We start from the raw sequence: 23,073 nt of genomic DNA on the forward strand, positions 1-23,073 counted from the left end.
AATGCACTGAAATTGGCAGAATAGCCCTAACCGTCAGCCAGTGAAAGAAAAATAGTAACTTATTGCTTTCTGTTGCCTGGATGATGAAGTAAAATATTATTATTCTTTCCTATTATTTCTTCCATAGCTGGAGATTTGTTCCACAAGGATTGTTCAGAAGTTTTTCTGAGAAAAAATGTTGGCCTCACTCAACAAGAATGTCTTTCTAAATTCTGGTATCATCTCTAGAGGCAGAATTTAAGTTGCTCTAGTGAGCAATGGCTTCTGTAAAAAGCATCCATTGTGCCAGAAATCCCATACTATTCCTTTTGCCCAGAAGATTAGCCATGATTGGCTTCATATAACTAGACTCACCTAAAAGGGATTGGATAATTTATTGTTCTGGACTGTGGGATCCGAACTATTATTTTAGCATGCTGCCAAACTACCTCACCACATAAAAATTGTAATGTGGATTATTTGCTCCAACAAAGCATACATAAATTACAGCAACTGCTTTTTGATAACATGGATGGACTTAGATAATAAGCTAAATTCAAGGATTTCATTCGTGTCCCTTTATGATTTTGTATCTGTGGTCTTATTATGTTCTTTCCTTAGAGACATTCTTATGATGACATTGCTGACTATCTTTGGAGATGAGGCAGGCTGCGAGTCTTTAAAGTCAATAACAATAACATGAAATTTGAAATAAATGGAAAAATGGGGAACAAATGGGTTGGAAATGTGGTTTGCTCTACCATGCTGAACTCTCACAGTGCAGAACTGAAGCCAGGCTGAAGCAAGTAAAAATAATTCATTAACAGTATTATGATGAGTTTAGATCACAGTATTAACCATTTGTATCAGGTGGTAATTTGCAAACTTGCAATGGAATATTCCAAGGTTATTTTGATAATTAGGGCTTAATTAGCAAGACATAAAATATCTACCTTTTCCTCTGTCCAGGAGAGTTTAACTTGATCAGATGAATTTACATTTTCTAGTTATAGTAATTAGTACCAAGGACAGTCATATATGTTCCATGATAGCTACAGAGACAGAAGTTTATGAGTACATTCTGAGAAGAGCTAGTATAATGAGATGGTTAAGATTGTGTTTGTGTATGAGGATGATCTGTGACATCTGTCTCCCAATGAATTGCCAGTTGATCCAGTTGACTATCCCTTTCCTCTCTCACAACTCGTGTATCTGCTCAAGATCTATATTGTTCTTTGGACAAGAATATACAGTAGCTATGCTTGAAGTTCCAAATCAGACTCTTATGTTGTAGAAATCCCAGATTCACTTTTCAACAGGTGCAGGTGCTGAGAAAGATCTTGTGGAGCTACTGCCAGTCACAAATCAATAAATATTGGGCTTGAGGAATAATCTGATCTGTTATACTTTCCTTATACCCGAGGTAAAACTGGATTTATTAAGAATACCTATGATAGGAAAGCTTTCTTTGAAAAGAGACAGGAAAGTCCCTATTCTCTTGGTCCTTTCATAATAATAGTTCAAGTGAGAAAACTCACTTGGTCAAAAGGCTTATACATGTAAATCATCTAAAGGATTTAAGTGATGATTGATACTGAAATGATTAAGTATGGCAAAATCCCTCACTCAGAGGATTTACTCAACATCTCACTTATCACCTTGTAAAGTTTGATCAATCCAGGAAAAGTATGATCCAGGTATTCTGTCTCAACAAATGATAATGGACCCAGTAACAGATCTTATCTGCCATATCCCTGTGCAACATGCTGGCTTCTGAAATCTGTGTGGGTTCCATACGCCTGATTTTAGGCAGCATTGCTCCTTTATAAAGTATTTGAGAGCAATATCTGCAACATAAATTATCTCTCTAACTCTTGCTATGTTCTTTACCTTTTTCTTATCATGGTATTATTGTGATATTTATGTGGTAATTTTATTTGGATGTTAGCTACCTTGAGTGTCAGAACTGAACAAGATATGTTAACAAGTACATTCTTCAGGCCTGCTTTCTTACAAATTAATACAGCCACCAAACACTATACTTTTTACCATTTCAGGACTTCAGCTTTTAATATGGGATTGCTTATACATAATATTAGTTTCAAAACTGGAATATAATGATATGGATTTATTTTTCTTTCTTGCCTGCCTGCCTACTACTTAAATCATTGCCTTTCCCCCCAAGATGGGAAAAAGGTAAAATGTATGAGCATTTCAATAGGGGAAAACTTTTTGCTGGATGGTACTACAAATCCTTGATAAAGCCTTTACTTTATAGAACAGGGTATCAAACAGGATGTGCCTCTTCTTCCCTTGATTCCCCCAACCTACAAAGAAAGAAAAACAGAAAAAGGGTGTTCTTAATGCATCATGTGCAGGCCACGCCCACCCCAACTTTGTGAATGGAGAAAACATCACTAAAGTCACGTGACGACAACATGGCGCGGCAAGTTTGACATCCGTGTTCTAGAACAAGGCAACTTTCCTTGCATTCCACTACGATTCACTCTCACTATGGATTAAGCATGACAGAAGCATAATGATCACCATTATAAACCTAACAGCATTGCATGCTGTTATGAAATGAATATAACAGGTCAAAGATCATTTTCATATACAAAGTTTGCAAGTGTATTTTTGAAAGTTGTTACTTCTTTATGGAAGGAGAGGATAATGAAAGAGACATAATAAAATCAAAACATTCTGACCAACTTTTTATATCTGCATGACAAAACAATCGGAGCATGAAAACACCTTTGAGCAGTCCTTAAGGAGTAAAAATACCTCTCTCTTACATTTTTATTGTCAACAAGCCACCTAAACAACCCATTTTTCCATTCTTTCCTCTTAAGAAAAATAATCTTTTGTTCCCAAATAATGGTTCAGTGTGAGAATCTAACATTTCAGTTCATCAAGAAATGCATGGTTCTCCCCCAGCCTAGCACTCCCTTTTAGGCGAGCTACATGCAGCTCTGCCAAGTTACACCATTAATTGAAAACAAGAATGATTTGTCTCTTAAAGAAACATACGTCAAGCAGTTACAACTAAAAAATAAAATGGATTTTCGTTTTAATTTAAAAGGTCAAAAATAACAAATGGTATATTTTTAAAACAAATGAACACTTAAAACGCAATATATAGCTTATGATACAATATACACTATAGTACACGAAAAGAGCTGCATTGGATATTTAAAAAAAGAGGCAGGGGGAATCCAGTGAAGTAAACAAAATAAAAAAAGGGAAAAACAGACTATTCTATTGTTGAAAAGTATTTTTTCATTTCACCTGCCAAATCATTAATAATATCTAATAGAGCTTGACAGTGCAAATATGCACTGGACTTTTAACTCTATTTATGTAACCAAGCAATGCAGAATAGCAAACAGATTGCCCTAGATTTTCCATATGGCTCATACATAGCTTTTGCCTGCACTTTTTACTATCTACACCAGAGCTTGTGGGCCACAGTCCCATAGATCTGCTTCATATATACATGGGAGATCCCCTTTCTTCCTTGAACAAAGTGCTGCTGCTGCTGCTGCTACACATACCCTAGAAATCCCTGTTCGAAATACAGGGCATATCTAGTTTATAGACCATGATCAGATCACAGACTCTGCATTTTGACAGGGACTTTAGCCTTTGCCAGCACTGTTAGGCAAAGGATTGTTTTGTTTATAAAGAAATCATTAAATTAAAAAATGCTCACAATACATAATTTGAACCTGGGGTAAAATATAAGGCAACATTCTCCGTAGAAAAGACATGAAGCTTCCTAAGGAGGTTATTTTATATGTGTATATATATAGAGATATATATATTTATATATATTTATATTTTTAAATATAAAGTAGGAATGTGCTAGGGGGACTGAGTCCCATTTTGGATGGTTTCCCTGCCTCTCATTCAAAAGCTTCACAAGCACATGGGAGTGAATGGGAAGAGGAACCCAATTACAAGTGGGGTACAGTTTCGCTGGTGCTACTCTCAAACCCATAAGAAGTTCCTTTGGTGCAGCAGAGGAGGGCCCTGGCTCTGCAAGCTCCTGAGGAAGGTGCATAAATGGGTTTTGCCTTGCTTTTCCAGGTCTGCCACTGGGCTTGTGCTGGCTGATTTGAGCATATTTGGAAATGGCATTGCTCCCCCATCTCAGGTTCAAGCTTTGAAGTTTGATGCATTCATCAAGAAGTTCCAAAGGAGTATGCCAGTCTGAAGGCAGTCTGATTGAAGCAGCAGCAGCCATTCTATTTTTCCTTGGGCAGATGTGGCTGGAAAAGCTGTCACATAGTCAGGACAATTATTTGGGTGGTTTTTTTCCTGTCCTTTGCAGAGACCATCTTTCATGATGAGGGGTGAAAAGTTGCTCATCACCATTCCGCTTCCTTACTTTTCCTGCTTGCATCCCAACCTACAAGTTCTTGGTGACCAAGTGGGTTTTATAATGCTTTGTCAGATGATCACTCCTAATGAAGCGCTTTTGGCACTGGGCACACTCAAAACGTTTGTCACCTGGTCAGAGAAAGGAACAAGAACAACAATGAGCACACATGACAACGGCCATATAATAAAAAGCTAATGCACAAATAGCTTATACAGATTGCTTTTCAAAAAAAATAGGTTCATGATAAAACTAAATCCAGAACTAAAATTAAAACATTATACCATCTATCTATCTATCTATCTATCTATCTATCTATCTATCTATCTATCTATCTATCTATCTATCTATCTATCTATCTATCGTGTGTTTGTGTGTATTTATATACATTTACATATTATATGAACAAACGTGACGATACCTCCTGCCTATCAGACATCTGGAAACTAGCCCTAGTCCACAAACGAGCCCCAGCCATGAAAATTGACACTGGACCCAGGATAACACATGATGCCATCACCAATCATCCTTACCAGATTCAAACCCAAACCCATCCCACAGACGAAACACAACCACCATCCAGAAGCCAGACCATGCTAGCACCACCAGATGCTGCACCCTCCCTCCGATCCCCACACAAAGCAAACTGACACATGCCATGAACACATGATAAGACCTCAAACTTGGAGCCAAACCAAAACCCGGGATGCTGCATCACAGCCATCTGCTCAGGACATTACATCACAGAACCCAGCAGGCGACAATACCAAAGCTCAGGACATTGCAACACAACCTACCACCCAGGATATTACAGCACAAGACTCAGGAGGTCACATTCCCAGAACTCAGGACATTTCCACACAACCCATTACCACTACAGGAGGTCACATTCCCAGAACTCAGGACATTTCCACACAGCCCATTACCCAGGTCGTTACAATGGGCACACAACTAGGACCACACCCACATAGGATGCTACGAACAGCCGACTAATCAGCGAACACCCACTCCATCTACCAATCAAGATGCAACCACACAGCCAACCAACCTGCTTACAGCAACACAGCCCACATTCCCCACCTCCCCATTAGTATTTATAGAGAAATGGCAGCTCCGACCATGCTTTGCTCGCACAAGCACAAAGCCGAAAGCTCCAGCCTGAAGATAACAAGTGAGACCTTGTTGAAACGTCGCCAAGATGCTCTCAACCTTACACGGGAAAAGACCCGAACACGCCAAGACCTACAAACCTACGAAAACACACACACACACACACACACACACACACACAATGATGATGACTGGTTTTCTTATTGTGCTTTCAATTCTGTTACCCATCCAGAATCACTGTTTTAGAGGAAAATGGCCATATTTAATTTATGACTTATCTAAATTAATTTAACTGATTTCTTTCTTTTTTGAAATCAAGTCTTTCAACATTAAATCAAACCAGCACATCTTTATTATAAAGGTAACCAAGTTAAGATGAAATACCCTTTAAATGTTTAGTATTTATATTCCTCCCCCACCCTGCCCCATCCATTATATGGGTAGAACAAGAGCTGGGATACAACGGAAGAGAGAGGCAGAGAAATGATTTGACAGACCTGTGTGCGTTCTGGCATGCCGTTGTAGTTCATCACTGCGTGTAAATCTTTTTCCACAAAAGACCCAGTTGCAGACAAAAGGCCTCTCGCCTGTGTGTAGACGTACGTGGGCCCGCAGAAGGGAAGTCTTGCGGAAGGTCTTTCCACATTCAGGCACATGGCAGATGTGCCTCTTCTTCCCTTGATCTCCCAACCTACAAAGAAAGAAAAACAGAAAAAGGGTGTTCTTAATTTAGATTAATAAAGGTATGGATATCTTTGCTGGATTTACTGTGGTGGGATCTCAGAGATCAGATCAGTTATTGTATCCTGCAATGATGACTTAAGAAGCAGAACTATTCAAAACTGTTGAAAACATCAAACTAATTTTATATTGATTATCCTATATGATTTCTGTAAAAGGATCCAACAATGATTCACAAGTACTTTTTATAAAAATACATTGGCTATTCTAGCATTTACCAAGAATTCACTTCAGTCTTCCAAGTAAAGATGCAAGACTGCTTGAATAAGTCAACCCCAATACATTAACCTTTCAATAATTCCAGACCTGCCTCCCAATTTAGCATGGAAGGTACAACCTTTTCAGCTCTGAGATCACATCAACTGTTAGTTTTACACACGTGCATATGGATGCAAGTTTACATCAATTCAAACATCACCCACAGACAGAATCACAGAATTTCAGAAGGCAGGTTTATTCCCTTCAATTCAACCTGCAGAAGATAGTCATCAAGTCCAATATGAAAGAAACTATTGGTTTTCTGTCACTGAACTGATCCTTTTTAATAAGCTGATCAGCTTGGTTCTGAAAGAAAGCACATAAAACTCCAAGTATTTCTGTTCAATACAAAAACAGATCCATTATTAAGCCCATCCATTAAGATGAATATTTCTGTACTGTTCCAGGAAACAATTCAATACTATTTCAATTTTTTCAGAGATAAGCAACTTGGGAACAACCCTGTCTCTTTTTCATGCAGTTATTTTATTCAACATAAAAAAACCTGCAAAAAGTATTATAGGGGACAACGTACACATATTCAATTATTGGAGCTATATTTCTAAAAGACTGAAGACATTATACGATGCCAAAGAATTTCTGGACAAAAAAACAAGAACACCCTTTCTTCTGAACAGCTTTTCCCAGATCATATTTTAACTACTAGACAACAGAATACCATTATTATAGAATAACTTTCATACTTAATGATTTGTGTCCGGCTTGATAGAAAATTGATTTTTTCATTACCTACATATCAATGACTTTACCCCAAGCTATGCTCAAAACTATGCAGTTTTTATAGGCAACTAATGGAACAGGAAGATATGCACTAATAATATCTATTTTTAAAATGTTTATATCTAAGAGGGAATCAGAAAGCATTCTTATGACACTTTATCTTGGTATTTTAAAATTCTGATTTCACAGTTCAAAATCTTACTATCATGTTTTCCTGAAAATAAAATCCGAGCTTTGGAGCTTGAAAATCAACACTTGGTCTTATTTTGGGAAGGCCTTTTTTTTTTTTTAAAGTGCAGAAGGTGGTGAGCGTGGGGCCCGATAGGAGTGGGAGCATAGCTATTGATGGCCCCGCCCTCTCCATCCCACGCTCTCGGCATGCCTTGGCCTCCACCCACCCTGACTGCTGGCCCAACTTCTGCCGGGACACTTCTTTGCCATGGCAGCTGCCCATGCTGGTCGCCAAGCAGCTGCCTGTGCTGCTGCTGGCCTCGCAAGGGCTCTTTGCCCTACTGGCAGGGCGAATGGAGGCTGGGGCATGCCAACAGCTTGGCCTCAATTGAGGATACGGGCAAGCAAACAGTGGGATGGAAAGGGCGGTGGCAGTGGTAGTTGCCCAAGCACTTTTCGCCTAGAGAGAGACAAAGCTTTGTGTGCTTGCAAAGGAGACGCTTTGAAATGCAGCTAATCGCTCTGTTTCAAACTGTCCCCTTTGCAAGCACACAAAGCTTTGAGTCTCCACCATTTCTCCGTCTAGTGAAAAATGTTTGGTTGCCTGTGGGGTGCTTGGGAAGAAAGCAAATTGTGTCCCCTTTGCAAGCACACAAAGCTTCGTTTCCCTCTGGGCAAAAAGTGTGCAGCAAAGCCAGGCAGAGGTAGAGGCGATCCTAACGCGCCACCCACTCCGTACCACTGTCTCTCGGCTTGCCTGCAGCTGCGCCAAGCAGTCACCCAGGCATGGCTTTGGGATCACCTGCCTCTCCCATCCCTCATGCCTCTGCCTACTGCTGGTGCCGCCGTGCAAGTCTCCCACGAGCCAGGCAGCCGCAGAGCATGTCTGGATCGCCTGTCCTGTTACCACACGCCTTAAGAAGCCTCCCACCGACCCGTACGCTCCCATAGAGAGGGACTTCTCAGGGTGCCGTCCACCAAACAATGTCGGCTGGCGGCCCCCAGGGGAAGGGCCTTCTCTGTGGGGGCTCCCACACTCTGGAACGAGCTTCCCCCGGGTTTACGCCAAATACCTGACCTTCGGACATTCCGTCGCGAACTGAAGACACATCTTTTTATCCGCGCGGGGCTGGCTTAAATTGGAATTAAATTTTTAAACGGGGTTTTTAGTATGGCAAATTTTAATATGGTTAAATTTACTAATTTTTAAATGGGGTTTTTTAGTATGGCAAATTTTAATCTTCAGGCTAATTTAAATAAGTTTTTTAAATTGTATTTTAACCTGTATATTGCATTGTTGGTTTTATCTTGCCTGTACACCGCCCTGAGTCCTTCGGGAGAAGGGCGGTATAAAAATCAAATAAATAAATAAATAAATAAATAAATAAATAAAATTTCCTTAATCTCAAATAAAAAGCAAGCAAGGCTTCTACTAAATAAATTGGTTTGTTCAGTAGGGGTTATCCATGTTTAACTGTTTAAAATGCTGCTTTAGTTGTTATAAGGGACTGAATACTATTTATTGACAGCAAGAGGGGAAGAATTAAATAATTATATAAAGCAGGAACTGAAGTTGGCACCCTTTGGGATTTAACATTCCTTTTTGCTCCTAATCCCACACATTACCTTTTTTCCCCATCCTTGCAATTCGGACAGGTACAAGCCATCCGCCGTCTTTTTTCTCCAGGCTGCAGGTCCCCCAAGAGTGCTTGTTCCATTTGCAATTGGATTTGGGTAGGGTTCAGGCCACTGATGGTTAGATTGTTGCCTGAAACATTCTGTACTGTTAACTGCTGTTGGCCTGCAGAAAGAAGGATGAAGAAATTATGGCTTGGGAATTTCCACTGTTAAAATATGGAGACTCAATTATTCCAGGAAACCTCTAGGCAAACTCGGACTAAAATACCATGTAATATGAGTTCCATTTTCTCTTCTTGCCTTTTTGGATGTCAGAATTGCACAAGGCTTGAAATAAAACCCAGTTCAAGGTTCCAACATTTCATTCCTGCCTGGATCCAGAAGCCCAACTTCTCCTCCCAAATTATTAACATTTATATTATTCCTTGTGTTTACTTCTCTTTACAATATTGCTATCCCACTCCAATACACATTTTCAAACTCGCCACATTTTGAGGGGTTTTCATACCTTTTCCACCCTCAGAAAGATAGAAACTGTAGAATCCTTCACTGCCATCTCCCCAGCAACCAATAATATACAGAACAGAAAGAATGTAATGTTTATGATTACAAATTACAATTACTCAGAAAATAAGCAAAGCATTTCCTAGTAATGATGTGTGATATACATCATTATATAGTGATATAATCTGCCATTGTATTTGGGCATGTCCCCTATTATTAGAATGTAGCAAGAGGAAATCAGTCTTTGGGGAGTATTATTGTATCACAAATTGAAATATTGCACATCACAGGTTTGTTACATCATATTTCCCACCTCCGGTATTGGTGATGGTAACAGGAACACCTTGAACCTGCACACCATTGATGCTGATAGTTTGCATTGCCTGGGCAGCCGCAGCGAGCTGGGCAGCATTGAGGCTGATGATGCCTCCAGCAGGGGCAATCTTTGGCAGAGCACGCTCTTTACGAGCCCCCGTCTTTTTGGTACTCCCCCCTGACTGGGAACTGCGGGGTACAGGGCTGCTGCAGGTTGTGGCTGAGGAGACCGCAGGGGGAGGGGCCATAGTTAGGCCCCCTCCTGAGGCGTCTTGGAGTAGTATTGTCTGTAGCTCACCAGAAGGCGTCTTAAAATAGACCTAAAAAAATGACACAAAAGTGAATCACAGGATGCACCTGTGCATGGAAGGAATATAGAACTTGACCTCCAAGTGAAACTTCCCAGCCTTCCCCCTCCCCCAAGTTCTGATAGATTACAAATCACTGTACCAAAACAAATGCATGCCAAATTGTTTTTTATCTCTTGAATGCTTTTATAGGAAACTAACACTTAAATAACATATTTTTAGGGGTGGGGGAAGTAATTGGGCAAATTGTTTTTCCTATTAGAAGAACCTCTAGCCTGTTTGCCCCCAAGAATTCTAGTAATTATGTATTAGTTGATAACTCCAAATTGAGGGTTAGTTTTAATTAATAAAAATATTTTTTAAAAAGTAAAAAAAAAAAGTGGGGGAGAACTTTCAGTGAAATACCTGAGTGGGAACTGGCTCCGTTGTCTGGATCTGGAAGTTTTGTTGGGACTTTTGGGGAACTGTAGGGAGTGTGGCTGAGGCTGCTTGGACTACCCGTAGGGCTTGCTGTGGTATCTGAACTACTTGTTGCTCTTGTTTGGGCTGAACTACTTGCACCTGCTGGACCACAGCTGGCTGCCCAGACCCAGGACTCTGCACAATCAACAGATTGTTCCCTGCCTGGATGATGTTGTCAGCTGTAGTCTCTATTAAGACTGTTTCCACTTGCTCTGCCATAGCCATTGCAGTTGTCTGAGCTTGTGACACCATTTTCTTTCGGGATTTTCTGCTTGGTTTGGAGGGGCTGTCGGGCACAACTTGAGTTTGAGAACTAGTCTCCCCAGCAGTTACAAGATTGCTCACTGGAAGAGTAAGTGTAACATTGCCACTGGTGCCAGTTAACTTGACAACACTACTTGTGTTGTGGAGACTGGATGCTGATGACTTATGAGCTGGAGCTGGCTTTATTGGCACAGGCTTATGAGCTGAAGAAGAGGACGATGATGATGAGGAGGAAGAAGGGGTGATATTGCTGGGAATAATCTGTATTTGATTGCCCAAATTTTGCTGCACCTGAATCGTCTGTCCTGATGCTGTTTGGATCTGTGGTACTGTCTGATACTGGATATTGGCAGGAGAACGGGTTCCTTTGCTGATTACAGTTGGGTTCTGGATTGTAAATACTAGCTGTCCACCAGGATATGATGTCCCCAATTGGGAACCTTGGATTTGAAACAGATTTCCTTTTGATGATAGGATTCCAATGCTGTTCTTATTAGAACTTAATGGGAGTGGAGCAGGTTTAATAGGAACCAATTTCCGAGGAGTAGGCTGAGGAGGAGCAGGAGAAGTAATTGCTGCTTCTACAGCTGGAGGACCAATTTTGCTACATGTGGCTGCAAGTAGGGCTAATGGAGATGGCTGAGAATCCTACAGGAATGGAAGAGAAAAGGCTTGGGTCAAAGGCAGTAGACGCAAATACTTTGTTTCAGATATAGTACAAGTCAGCTGAAGAATGAGAAAACCCAGATTTTTATAATACAGAATTTGGTCTTTGTATTAAAATAGCACATCGTATTCTTATAACCACAAGTATCAATAGAATTGGATTCAGAAGTGCTATAGGCTCATCAAGTGCAAAGAACTAAAACTTGACTAGTTTAGCATCTATTCCACTAAATTTAAGTTCAGCAAAAATTCTAGCTAACGTGTATTCAAAATATGAATAATAAATATATATGATAGTTTGAGAGATCCAAAATATTCTGTATATAACACCCATACATGGAAGAAATGAAGCATTCCCAAATACTTTAAAAGCTATCATTATTTATTGTTATTTTCTTATTCATTCTGAATTTAATACTTTTACAATTTTCAGCAATCAACACCTCAAACTGAATATCCATGATAAATATTTTATAAACAAAAATTAGTACTCTCTATTAGACTCATACACAATAAGAACTTATATCAGTATCATACACAATGATGGTCATTCACTGACTTTGAATGGAGCTTGAATGGAGAATGGAGCTTGGGTGCCAAGAGAGAACAGAATTATTTAGAAGATAGTCCATTAGTTCTCTAAAGAAACTAATGATTTGAACCCGATTTTTATCAGAAAGACAAAAAACACCATTAATTTACATGAAGTAAATAAGAAGCAGACTTCTCCTAACATTGTCCACTTCTTTTGTTGCAAGGATGGAGGATCTCTTTTTTTTAACCTATAATATAGGAAAAGAGATAAGGCAGTCCTCTCCTAACTTGAAAGTAGATCAAATCTTTTTTACTGAGACCTGGCCTGCTGTATGCTGCTGTATTTTACAGTTACACTGTGACCTCTCCTAAAGCTCTGTAAGTTTTATTCAATTCTGCCATAAAGAAAAAAATTACAGTCAAATGGATATAAGGAACTAGACTTATGTGACAAAATATTGCAGAATTTCGTTAAGTTTCCCACTGGAAGTATGTAAATGATGCTTAGTGGAAAAATGAAGGGAATACAGAATGTAGATGATAAAATAAGTTAAAGAAAGCATGTTGATGAAGGGTTCTTAATTATTTTGTTTACAAATCCTTTATCAGAAGAAAGCATCTATATTTTCTTTTATGTTCTGTTTTGTATGCAGTTTTGTGCTTTTCCTTTTCATCGCATCTGTTTGCAGGCTGTACGTGTTCTCCTCTGGGTCACATGATCAGAAGGAATAAGAACTTAGAACAGAGCAATCAGCAGTGTTCTTACTTGCTGCCCAACTGCCTCTCCAACAAGCTTAAAGGATATAAACTTCCTTTCTGCAGCCCCAAGCCAGATAGGGCTCATTTTTAAAAAATTTGATCCTTCTTTTATTATTTCTCCTATCACATGAATTTTGGTTTCTTTCTGTTTAGTTTTTTACAGACTTATGTTTTGGATGGACAGACCATCTGTTCAATCCAGGAGAATAGGGAATGCCTGACGGAGGTCCTGCCCTATCAGGAGGTATGATGAAATGACACTGAGCTCAGCATTAATTGCTTTCCTTTGATGACCTTCCAGAGAAGAGTTAAAATCTGATTCATTAGCCACTTTATATACCATATTTTTCAGACTATAAGATGCTCTGAAGTATAAGATGCACTTAGCTTTTAGGGAGGAAAACAAGGGGAAAAAATCTGCCTCTGCCTCCCAGCAATTTACCTCCTTGCAGCAAACAGCAAAGAGCCTGGTCAGCTTCAGCACAGCCTGATTTAGCACAAGCAGCTGATTGGTGGTTGGATCGGCCTCCCGGAATACCGCCTATCAGCTGTTCCAGGTTGCGGGGATCGTCACTGCCCGTCACTGCTGCCTCGCACACCCCCTTTTCGGCTTCTGTGCATCCCGTTTTCAGCTTCCATGCGCTCCATTTTTGGCCTCTGTACATCCCATTTTTGGCTTGTTCCAGGTGGTGGGGATTACTGCCACTGCCGCCTATCCCCGCCGCCTGAATGGGCCAAAAACAGGACACACAGAGGCCGAAAATGGGGCACACAAAGGCGGTGATATGTAGCAACAGCAATGGGTGGCGATCCTCGCAGCCTGGTGTCAGGGTTCCAAGTAACACCCCCAATGAAATCAAACTCCAAGGCTTGAAGTTCCTCAAAACTAACTTTAAAAGTTGGCTTCCAGGTCTGACACCTGGAACAGCTGATAGGCGGTATTCCAGGAGGCCGATCCAATGACCAATCAGCTGTTTATAGCTGTTAAGAAGGTAAGTCAAAGAAAATAAGGTCTGGTTAAGATTAAGAAGCACAGGAAATATAGAGTGGTTCTGAAAGGAAGTGAAGAAGTCTAAACATGCATAAAGTGAAACCAGTGAGAGAATGCTGGAGGATGCCTTTAGAGATATATATGGGGCTGGCACTGGTATATCAAGGAGTTGCAATTTGCAATTTGCAAGTTGCAATTTGTATATAATATACAAATGGATGAGACTATTGCTTAACACAATGTAAGCTGCCCTGAGTCTTCGGAGAAGAGCGGGATATAAATTCAAATTAAAAAAAAGAATGCTAAATGCTAGTATTCAAAAAAGAGAGAGAGAGAGAGAGAGAGAGAGAGAGATGCCATAAATGCCGTGCCTATGCTCAAATCTAAGGTTGCAATTATTTAAGGAGTAGCTTTGCAATAGTGTGTGTTGTCCATGTGTGTGTAGAGAGTGACTGAGACTCCATCTGTGCCTGATGAGTGGAAAAATGTCTTACTATTCCCTCTATAAAGTGATCTGCTGCTTTATTTCCCTGCATGAGAATAAATGGAATACATAGCAAATGGTTCAACCTTGAATAAGAAAGGAATAAATGATGTTCTCTTAGTTGTTTAATGTATTTATGAATAAATGGACAAGGAATGCATTAGCAAATATTAGATGGCATATTGCAGTAAAAAAAATAGATCTGAATATCAATATAATGAAGATCAAAGCAATTGTATCTGACAGGGAAAATGGAATGATTAATAGCTAATTATATTCAAATGCCAAAAAAACTGGAGCAAATTGATGAATTCATGTAGTTTGGTAGAATAATTACAAAAGATTAGAAAATGGACAGTGAAATTGTTAGGAGATACAAATGTTAGTAGGAAGGTAACAGGTAATCTATTATCAGGAGAATTGTAGAAAGAAGAAACATATCTGTGTCTCGGACTTCGTTTCTGCTCAGCTTGGTTTATGAAAATAAAAGGCTGATATGTCAGAATAAAAAGTAACTTGAATGCAGGGCAAATACAGAATATTATTGTGAAACAAAATAGGGTCAGAAATTATTGGGTGATGAATGAGTAAAGGCTGGGTACAAAAATGAGTGACAAGTACAAAAAATACATTCTGGTAGTTTGTTCCTGGACAAATTGGAACTGATTTACATAGCAAATATATGAAGTAATAATGAAGCAACTGCATAGAAGAGAAATCCTGAGAAACTGGGGCTGGTTGCAGTTGATGAGGTCTTTAAAAAGTGAGGATTTTAAAGAATAAAAACCAAAGAACAATCTCATGACTTAAATATATTTGGCTATTTGTTACTTCCTTTCCTTGCTTTGAATAATAATGTTTACCATGATGGAAATAGATGAAAGGGCAAGCATACAGTATAAGAAATACACACACACACACACACACACACACACGCTACCACTCCAACAAACTTTTCATTATGATGCCGTCATTTCTTAATACATCTATATTTCAAAATACAGAATTTAGAGTCCTACTATCTCTAAGAAAGTAAACTAAAGAAATATCACTCCAAAAACATAAGCAATTCCCATTTCTCCATTTGATTATCTTACTATCTTTCTAATCCAAAAGGAAGATAGAAGAGGACACAACTCATATCTAGCAGAAATGTACATACTTCCACTATGTCAACCAGGAAGAGGAAGGCTATACCTAAATATTACATGGTGTTTAATGAAACTTGGATTAAATAGCATTCCAAGGTTTTTAATGGAACCCAGAGTTTCTTAGATGCTTGGCAAAGGCTGAAGGTGGGATCTCCCCTTCTTTTTTTATAGTCCAGTACTTATTTCACATGTATTTTCTGCTTCTCTTATCTGGTAGCCAATAGCATATACAAAAGAAAATACTTTTAGTTTCTACCAAATTTTGTAGCCAACATGCTTTCACATATAGTTGACCTCTGGAAGATTAATAAATGAGTTAGTGTCCTAGTAAAATGAAATTCAAAATAAATAATATAGTTTATTAATGAGTTTTCCAGTTAAAATAACTTTCTTTTATGGGGAGAAAGCAAAGAAACATTTTTCACTACAATGCTTTATTAACTTGATTCTTTGTAGAACAGAGAGTTTTATGTTATTATGAGAGTTCATAATCTCATATTTTCTATGTTCCTAAGAGAAATTATTGCACTGACCTTGTGAATCCTTCTGAGTATTTTCAATGATTGTTAATAATTAAAACTGTGCATACTTCTTGCTTCAAAAATGATATTGAAGATGTGCTTCAGGTTGGGTAGTATAGCATCTCTTTAAACTTTCAGACTTCTGCTCAAGCTTGAAAACAAATGTGGCTACTTTAAGGAATTGCATTAAAAGTGCAGTCTTTAAAGCAGTTGTGCCTCTTTTCAAGCTCTCATGGAAGCCAAAAAAGACACAGCTACTTCAAAGAGATACTGAATTCATGCTCCAGCACATTTGGAAGTGTATCTTTCAGATCATTTTGAAAGCATGCACACTCCTACCAGTTATTTCTCTGAAAATTCCATTTATAAATACACTGATTAGTAGCCATAAATTTTTATCTATGTTATTCTCCAGCAAATATTTAAATCATCTATACTACTGGTGAATTATACATCTTTAATTGGTCCTAAATTATATAGTTGGGTTGAGGGCAATCCCAGTTGAATCTTTGGACATGCCAAGAATAGTTTTCTTGAACGTGAAAAGAGAAATGGTTTGTCACTGTCTTCTTTTGGGATATTTTTTTTAACTTTGTAGTTTAACCTACAGCCCTAGGAACATCTGATGGACACCGTTTATGTATTAACTAATTCTAAACTTTTTTTTTTTAGTGGATGCTGCCACTTGTGAATATAACACATGGTAAAAAACTCAAACTGTTCTCTTATTTTTTTCTACTTCCGCCACATGTACTTTGTCACTTGCTCTGCCAAATTAAATATATTTTCACTTGCAAGAAATCTTTTTAAAAATCAAGAAATTGCTTAGTCCACCAAACCATTTCTAGACAAAGTTTTTAACTAATTGGCAAGTATCACGACATGTTGTTCCAAATATGAATGTTACATATGTATATGAAATAGTATAATGCCTAATAATCCATACTAGAATATAAACACAAGAACCTAAAACACTGACTATAGCATGCAAACATCTTACACAGTATTATAATATAGTTACATTCAAGAACAGCACTGGAATTTGAAATACAATAGCATTATGTGCAATAATCCCTGAACTTTTAGGTAAACTAATTCTTCTCTACAGTTAACACTTTCATCAGAGAATTTGCCATATTGCAAGAGTCTAGGTTAAACATTTATATTTTTTTAATGCAGCCACGCCATCAACAGAAACAACCCACCTGAGCTGCTGAAGCAGCAGGCTGTAAGTAATCACTGGGGCTAACTGCAGCAGTGGCAGCCATACTGTCTCTAAATCTGGAAAAAAAAAGTATGGTTAATCAATTAATAATCTAAACTGTTTTTCAGTATTGACAGTAAGATTTATAGTGTGTGCAAGAAAGAGATATTGATACGGAATTTCTCATAATATAGCAATCTCAGTTAAAATTATTCACAGTATAAAACTGGAGTACAGAATTGTACCCACAACTAAAGTATTTATTTAAATCTATCTTAAGCATCTTTTTGCTAGTGGAGCTGACAGATATCAGAACAATAAAAAGAAGGTTGGATTATAAAGGTAGTGTAAAAACTATTAGAATGGAAAAAATGCAATATATTTGAATTTGGCAGTGATGCCATCAATATTTAGGACTGCTTTTGGGCATATTTATCACATCTGGAAAGAAAAAAAATATGTTTTGACCTTCTGCTACCTCATCATAATAGAAACAATCAGCCAAATAACTGCAAGACATAATTTAAGCAAAAGTTTTTACAAATTATGAGCATCAATACAAAACTACAGTATATGCATTGTTTTATGGTGCTTACACATTTGTAGCATGTAATAAGCTTTAAAAAATGGTCCTGGCTTTGATGTATCTTCGAAATATCTATTTTAAATTTCTAAGCAGCAATTCTATTCTAATTATGACAACTGATTCATGGAATTCATGTATATGGGAAATATTCCAAAAGCAAATTTATAGATTTTACAGTTGTGGAGATAAATTTGAAAATGTAGAAATGATTATTAACAAAAGGCAGGAAACCGGGAAAAAAAGATAACAAAAAATAACTTGCAGCCTTCTAAACATTGCTTTATGCATCCTGCAGTCATATGACTAAAATTCCAAAGAAAAAAGAGATACATGCTCATTCAAAGCATGTATGCGAGTACATTATATCTGCCAACATCTTCTCAACTGAACATATCTTTTAAAGTCTAGAAAAAGGTACAGGTTAAAAATTTGCCACCAAATTTGTATTGTATAATACAAATGTCCCTGTGCATTTGGAATTATCTCTTCTTTTCCACCATCCTAATAATACTATATTTGTCCATATCAAGTAGTAGCCTACCCAATACCCATTTAGTTCTTCAAAAAAGTAGTTCAACATATCAAAGAGTGATATGTTGATCAATTAGCAGAGTCACAAGTAGAAGGCTCAATATCGATCCAAGTAGACTATAAATATAATATGGCTCACCAATGTTTCCTACATCCATAAGAGAAGCATGTTTATAAGAAATACAACCAAAATTACAATCAGTTCCTATAATAGGCACAGACATCCTAGATGGCAAATCTAAATGATCACATTTCTTTGCATAGTTCTTCATCAACAATTGTTACCTTTTCAATGGAAGCAAATATATAACTGATAACTATGACTCGTTCTGTCAACTACATAACATTAGGCAAAATGAAATAAGGTTTTGTGAAAGAGGATGAGAAAAATATCCCACTCTGAGCATTACTTTTAACAGACAATTCGGTTTCTAGATATATTTATTTAAATCATAAAATTTGTATGGCTGTCCTTTTTAAACAACTCTGGGCATCTTACAACAGCAATAATGTTCATGTTATGTCAATGTTCATGTGACATAAATTGAAAGGATGGTTCATAGCAGTGGTGGATTGCCCCGGTTTGGACTGGTTCGCAAGAGAGTCCACCGACCCGGACATCATCAGGAAGCTTCTGCGCAGTCCCATTGCGAACCGGTAATAAAGGTAAGTAGAACCCACCCCTGGTTCATAGGCTTTCAAAAGGATAATGGAATAAGAAAATTATATGACTTACTTGTTTTGACAGGATTTTTTCTATGTTCTAACTTTTACATTCATCGCGCATGATGGCTTTGTTTAGATTAAACATGGTGTGCTGAAAGCCCACACCAGAAGCTCTAATATAGGTAGTCCTTGAGTTATGACAATAGCCCAAAATTTCTTTGCTAAGTGAATTTTGCTGTATTTTATGACCTATCTTGCCACGTTTAAGTGAATTTACTGCAATTATTAAGTTTGTTGAATGAATCTGATTTCCCCATTGACTTTGCTTGTCCATAAAAGGCCAGGGTCACATGACTGTGACAGTGCAACCATAATATAGTCAGTATATATAGTCAGTTGCCATGTCTCAACTTTGATCATGAGACCACAGGGATGCTGTAATAGGACTTTTTTAGTCGTTGTAAATTCAAACAGTCACTAAATGAACTGTTGTAAGTGAAGGAATACCTTTATAGCAAATTCTTATTTGCAAGATCAAGGTTAAATATCACTCAACCAGTGAGGAAGGATTCAAAGACTTCAAAGTAGGTTTTGACTCAGAGAAAAAAACCTCAGCCACAAAAAATCTTAGCTACAAGTAACCAACTTTTAATGTCATTTTTGAAACTTAAAATATTTTATTTATATTGTATGCTAAAGTCCCTACTTTTTAATTTGAGGAATCATTATTATATAATCCTAGAAAGCACTATTTTGGGCTGTTGAACTCATTTTCTTAAAAAGAGCTATGGCCTCGTAGTCACCATTTTTCTCCCTAAAATTTGGATAGTCACATCAGCAGAGAGACGTAGATAAATAATCAGAGTATATAATCAGGTGAGTAATTTTTCATTAACACTTTGCCAGATTAAAATACACAAGAGTACATGGGTATGCATTTTAAGGAGGGTAGGATTATCACTAAACCCTTCCAGAGTATCCATTCTTTTTTTTAAATATTTAACTTTCTATTAGCCCCACTCCATCACTGGTAAATCTTATTCTGCTTTTTCCACAATTTTCCCCTCTTTCCCTAAAAAGTAGGGACTTTAGCATAAAATATAAAATTTTAAGGTCGATTTTAAAACTTAAAATTGACATTAAAAATACTTGAGTTACTTGTGGCTGGGGTTTTTTTCTTTGAGTCAAAACTTTCTTTTAAGTCTTTTATGTGATTTAGGACCTACAACCAATTTGGAATAGTAAATAAGATGTTGAGTAAAAATCAGGAAATTTCAGTTTTTAAGCTTCCCTTAGGCCAGTTGCATCACTTTGGGTCAATCACTCTTAGAGAACTGTGTCACTTCAAGCCACTCACTCTCTCAGCCCAGCTCACAAATTAAATAATTTCACCAAAAATATTTTTAAAGGTTTATGTGTGTGTTTATTTAATGTTGATTCTCTATATTGTGCACACTTCCTTATTCTCCTTTCTTTTTCTTTTGTCTGTAATTTGTATTTTTTATTGTCTCTACAGTTATTTATTTAATCTTATCCTTAAAATAATTCAGAAAAATGTAAGAAAAAATATTTTAATGATGGGATCCAATATAATACATTTAGGATTTACTTAAAGGTTAGTCACCACTGCAAATCATAATCATATCCAATAATCGCAATAACAATCACACAGTACAATAAATAAAACATGCCTTGATGCCAGATTGTTTAGACTTTTTAACTGACTGCATAGTATTGATCTCTGAAGCCTTCTGATTCAACATACCAAGCATTTAGCCCCATGATCTGTGCTACATCTTCAATGGAAGATGTCTTCTTCTGGTTGTTCTTTAAGATCCTATGGACCACAATTTATTTTTCAATTCCACTGGTTAGGTCTGCAGAACACACTGCTCTAAACTACAATTGGCTAACTTGTGTTTTAAAGTGTTGTGTGAGCAACCTGATTGTATTACCATATAAACAAAGTTAAAGCAGAATAATCAAATTTGGAACGGGATTTTATATACATATTTTACATATCTGAAACATGCATACAATAGTGATTGGGATTTTACACATGCACAGTACAGTATATGAATCGAATCTGTTCACTGCATTCAAAGTCAACTAAACTAAGGTCAGTTAAATCGAGGGGGTTCTAAACTGGTAGTTTAGACTTCTATGTGCTTGTAAACTAAGCCTGTGTTAATTTTAAAAAAATCATTGGCTATTGCAGCAAGCAATCTAAATCACAGCAAGGGATTGTGTTATCATTCCTTGTACCCCCACCAATTATATTTTATTCTCAGTACATCTGAATATAGTAGATACTTGAGGAAACTTGCCTGTTACTTGTCCAAAGGTTTGAAATGCTAAGCCTGACTTAACCTGATAGTCTTGTGAATTTCCTCCATCACTTAGTCATCTACTACATCTCTCTCTTTCTCCCTCTGCCCTGTATCTTTATGCTGAACATCTGTCCCATGGGTAGAGGCAGAATTATCTCAATCCATTTTTTCTTCTCTTTAAAATCCCCCACCCATCTCTTTCTCTTCCCTGGTTCCCAAGCACCCACCATTCTGATTCTGCATGGCTCTCAGGCTTGTCCCAGTGCCCTAAAACCACTTATTCTCACTGTCCTCTGGGTTAGATGACTATCTCAACTCTTTTCGTGCACACATTCTCTACTGCAATTGACAGGACTGTCACTGTCCATCCTCCAGCTCTTCTCCGTTCTTATACCATTTTCTTAATCTACAGGCGTTCATAACCCCGCACCTTTCAAAACAGCCTGGCATCAGGGGAAAAAAAACACAAGTCAAGATATATTTGAAGCAACAATATTACACAAAGGTCCACTTGTTTGCTGTCAGGTTACAGTTAGAAAGTACAGGAATACCGCGATTAATAATTTAAAAAAACCGGAGCAACAACGCCAAGCTGTCAAAATATGTATCCCGCCGTTTCCCGCCTCCCGCCCTCTTGAGAAGGAGAATAATGAATGGACATTCTCCCCCGTCACCCATGCCTGTTTTTCTTATGGGTCCCCGGAGGCGGGCTCTCACCTTAGCCCCGCCCCCTTCCGGTCCCAGTTGCTTCAGCCCTGTTCGCGCGCTCGGGGGGGCCCCTCCCAACAAAGGCCCCCTACTCGCGTTACAGATCCCACCTCTTCCTCCATTTATCACCCCACTTCATTTCTTGATTTCTCCTCCCATTTCTCCCCGAGCACGAACTCGCTTCTTCGAGCTCGCTCACCTGCTAGAAAGGAATCGGCAGCGGTACGGACCCCCCTCAAGGCGCCATTTTCATCCTCAGCAGACCGGGCACCGCCCTGTAATCCCCGCCTCTCGCACCGAGATGTGACCAATCGCTGTTCAAGGATTACAACGTTTGATCAATCAAAATTCACGTTGTTCGTTCAGATAACCGCCTCCAAATGATTGGCATCCGTTCTTACCAATCTTTCCTGCCTACTGAAACGTCCAAGTTTAGCCCATGTAAAAGAACGGGTTTGACAATGACGGACGTCAATGGAAAGTCCAATCGCTTGGACGGAATCACAAATTGACTTGAATCCTCACCAATTGATGTTCAGGGTAGTGTCACGCTTATAATTGATTGATAGGCAAGGACCTGGGAGAAGAAGAGGAAAAACAAACAGAAATACAGAGCTCAGTAAAAGGGGTGGGATTCTTTCGCAGAGAACTTTCATTGGTCAAGCAAAAATAATTTCCCGAGAAACCAATAGCAAGCACGCACACTCACATACGCCATAAGGGGAAATTTTTTCTTTTTTCTTTTTGTTATTGCTGGTGTTTGGATTTAGGTAGCGCTGTCCAACCTTGTACTGCAAATCCCGGAAGACCGCTGGGGGGCAGCAGCGGGCCAGACTTCCCTCTGTTTGTTGTCTTCGTTCTCCAGGTTATGCAGCCCTGGTTCTAGGATGCGGGATTTAGAACCAACATCTGCGCTGTTCAGGGAATCTCTTCTTAGATGGGGCGGTGTGGTCAGAAAGCGTAGCAGTTAGAGCGCGCCGAGGACCCTTGCGAGGTAACGAGGCTGGAGCTGAACGTGCAACCTTTTAACCTGTGAAACCCACATCTTTCTCCGTTTGCCCGTGGAACCT

General features: G+C 38.4%; 1 protein-coding gene across 1 annotated transcript; it reads right to left on the reverse strand.

Annotated features, from left to right (window-relative positions):
* Nucleotides 1–2,596: 2,596 nt before the first annotated feature.
* On the reverse strand, nt 2,597–22,291 carry SP2 (Sp2 transcription factor). The gene is made up of 7 exons (XM_058184350.1): nt 22,203–22,291; nt 17,184–17,259; nt 10,552–11,520; nt 9,837–10,158; nt 9,008–9,182; nt 5,968–6,161; nt 2,597–4,491 (listed from the first exon to the last, which is right to left on the reverse strand). Exons 2-7 carry the CDS (start codon nt 17,244–17,246, stop codon nt 4,391–4,393), a joined length of 1,824 nt encoding a protein of 607 aa, XP_058040333.1. The 5' UTR covers nt 17,247–17,259; nt 22,203–22,291; the 3' UTR covers nt 2,597–4,390.
* Between the last annotated feature and the right edge of the window lie 782 nt (nt 22,292–23,073).

The sequence above is a fragment of the Ahaetulla prasina genome, chromosome 4 (genome assembly GCF_028640845.1).
Source record: "Ahaetulla prasina isolate Xishuangbanna chromosome 4, ASM2864084v1, whole genome shotgun sequence".
Classification (NCBI taxonomy): Eukaryota; Metazoa; Chordata; class Lepidosauria; order Squamata; family Colubridae; genus Ahaetulla; species Ahaetulla prasina.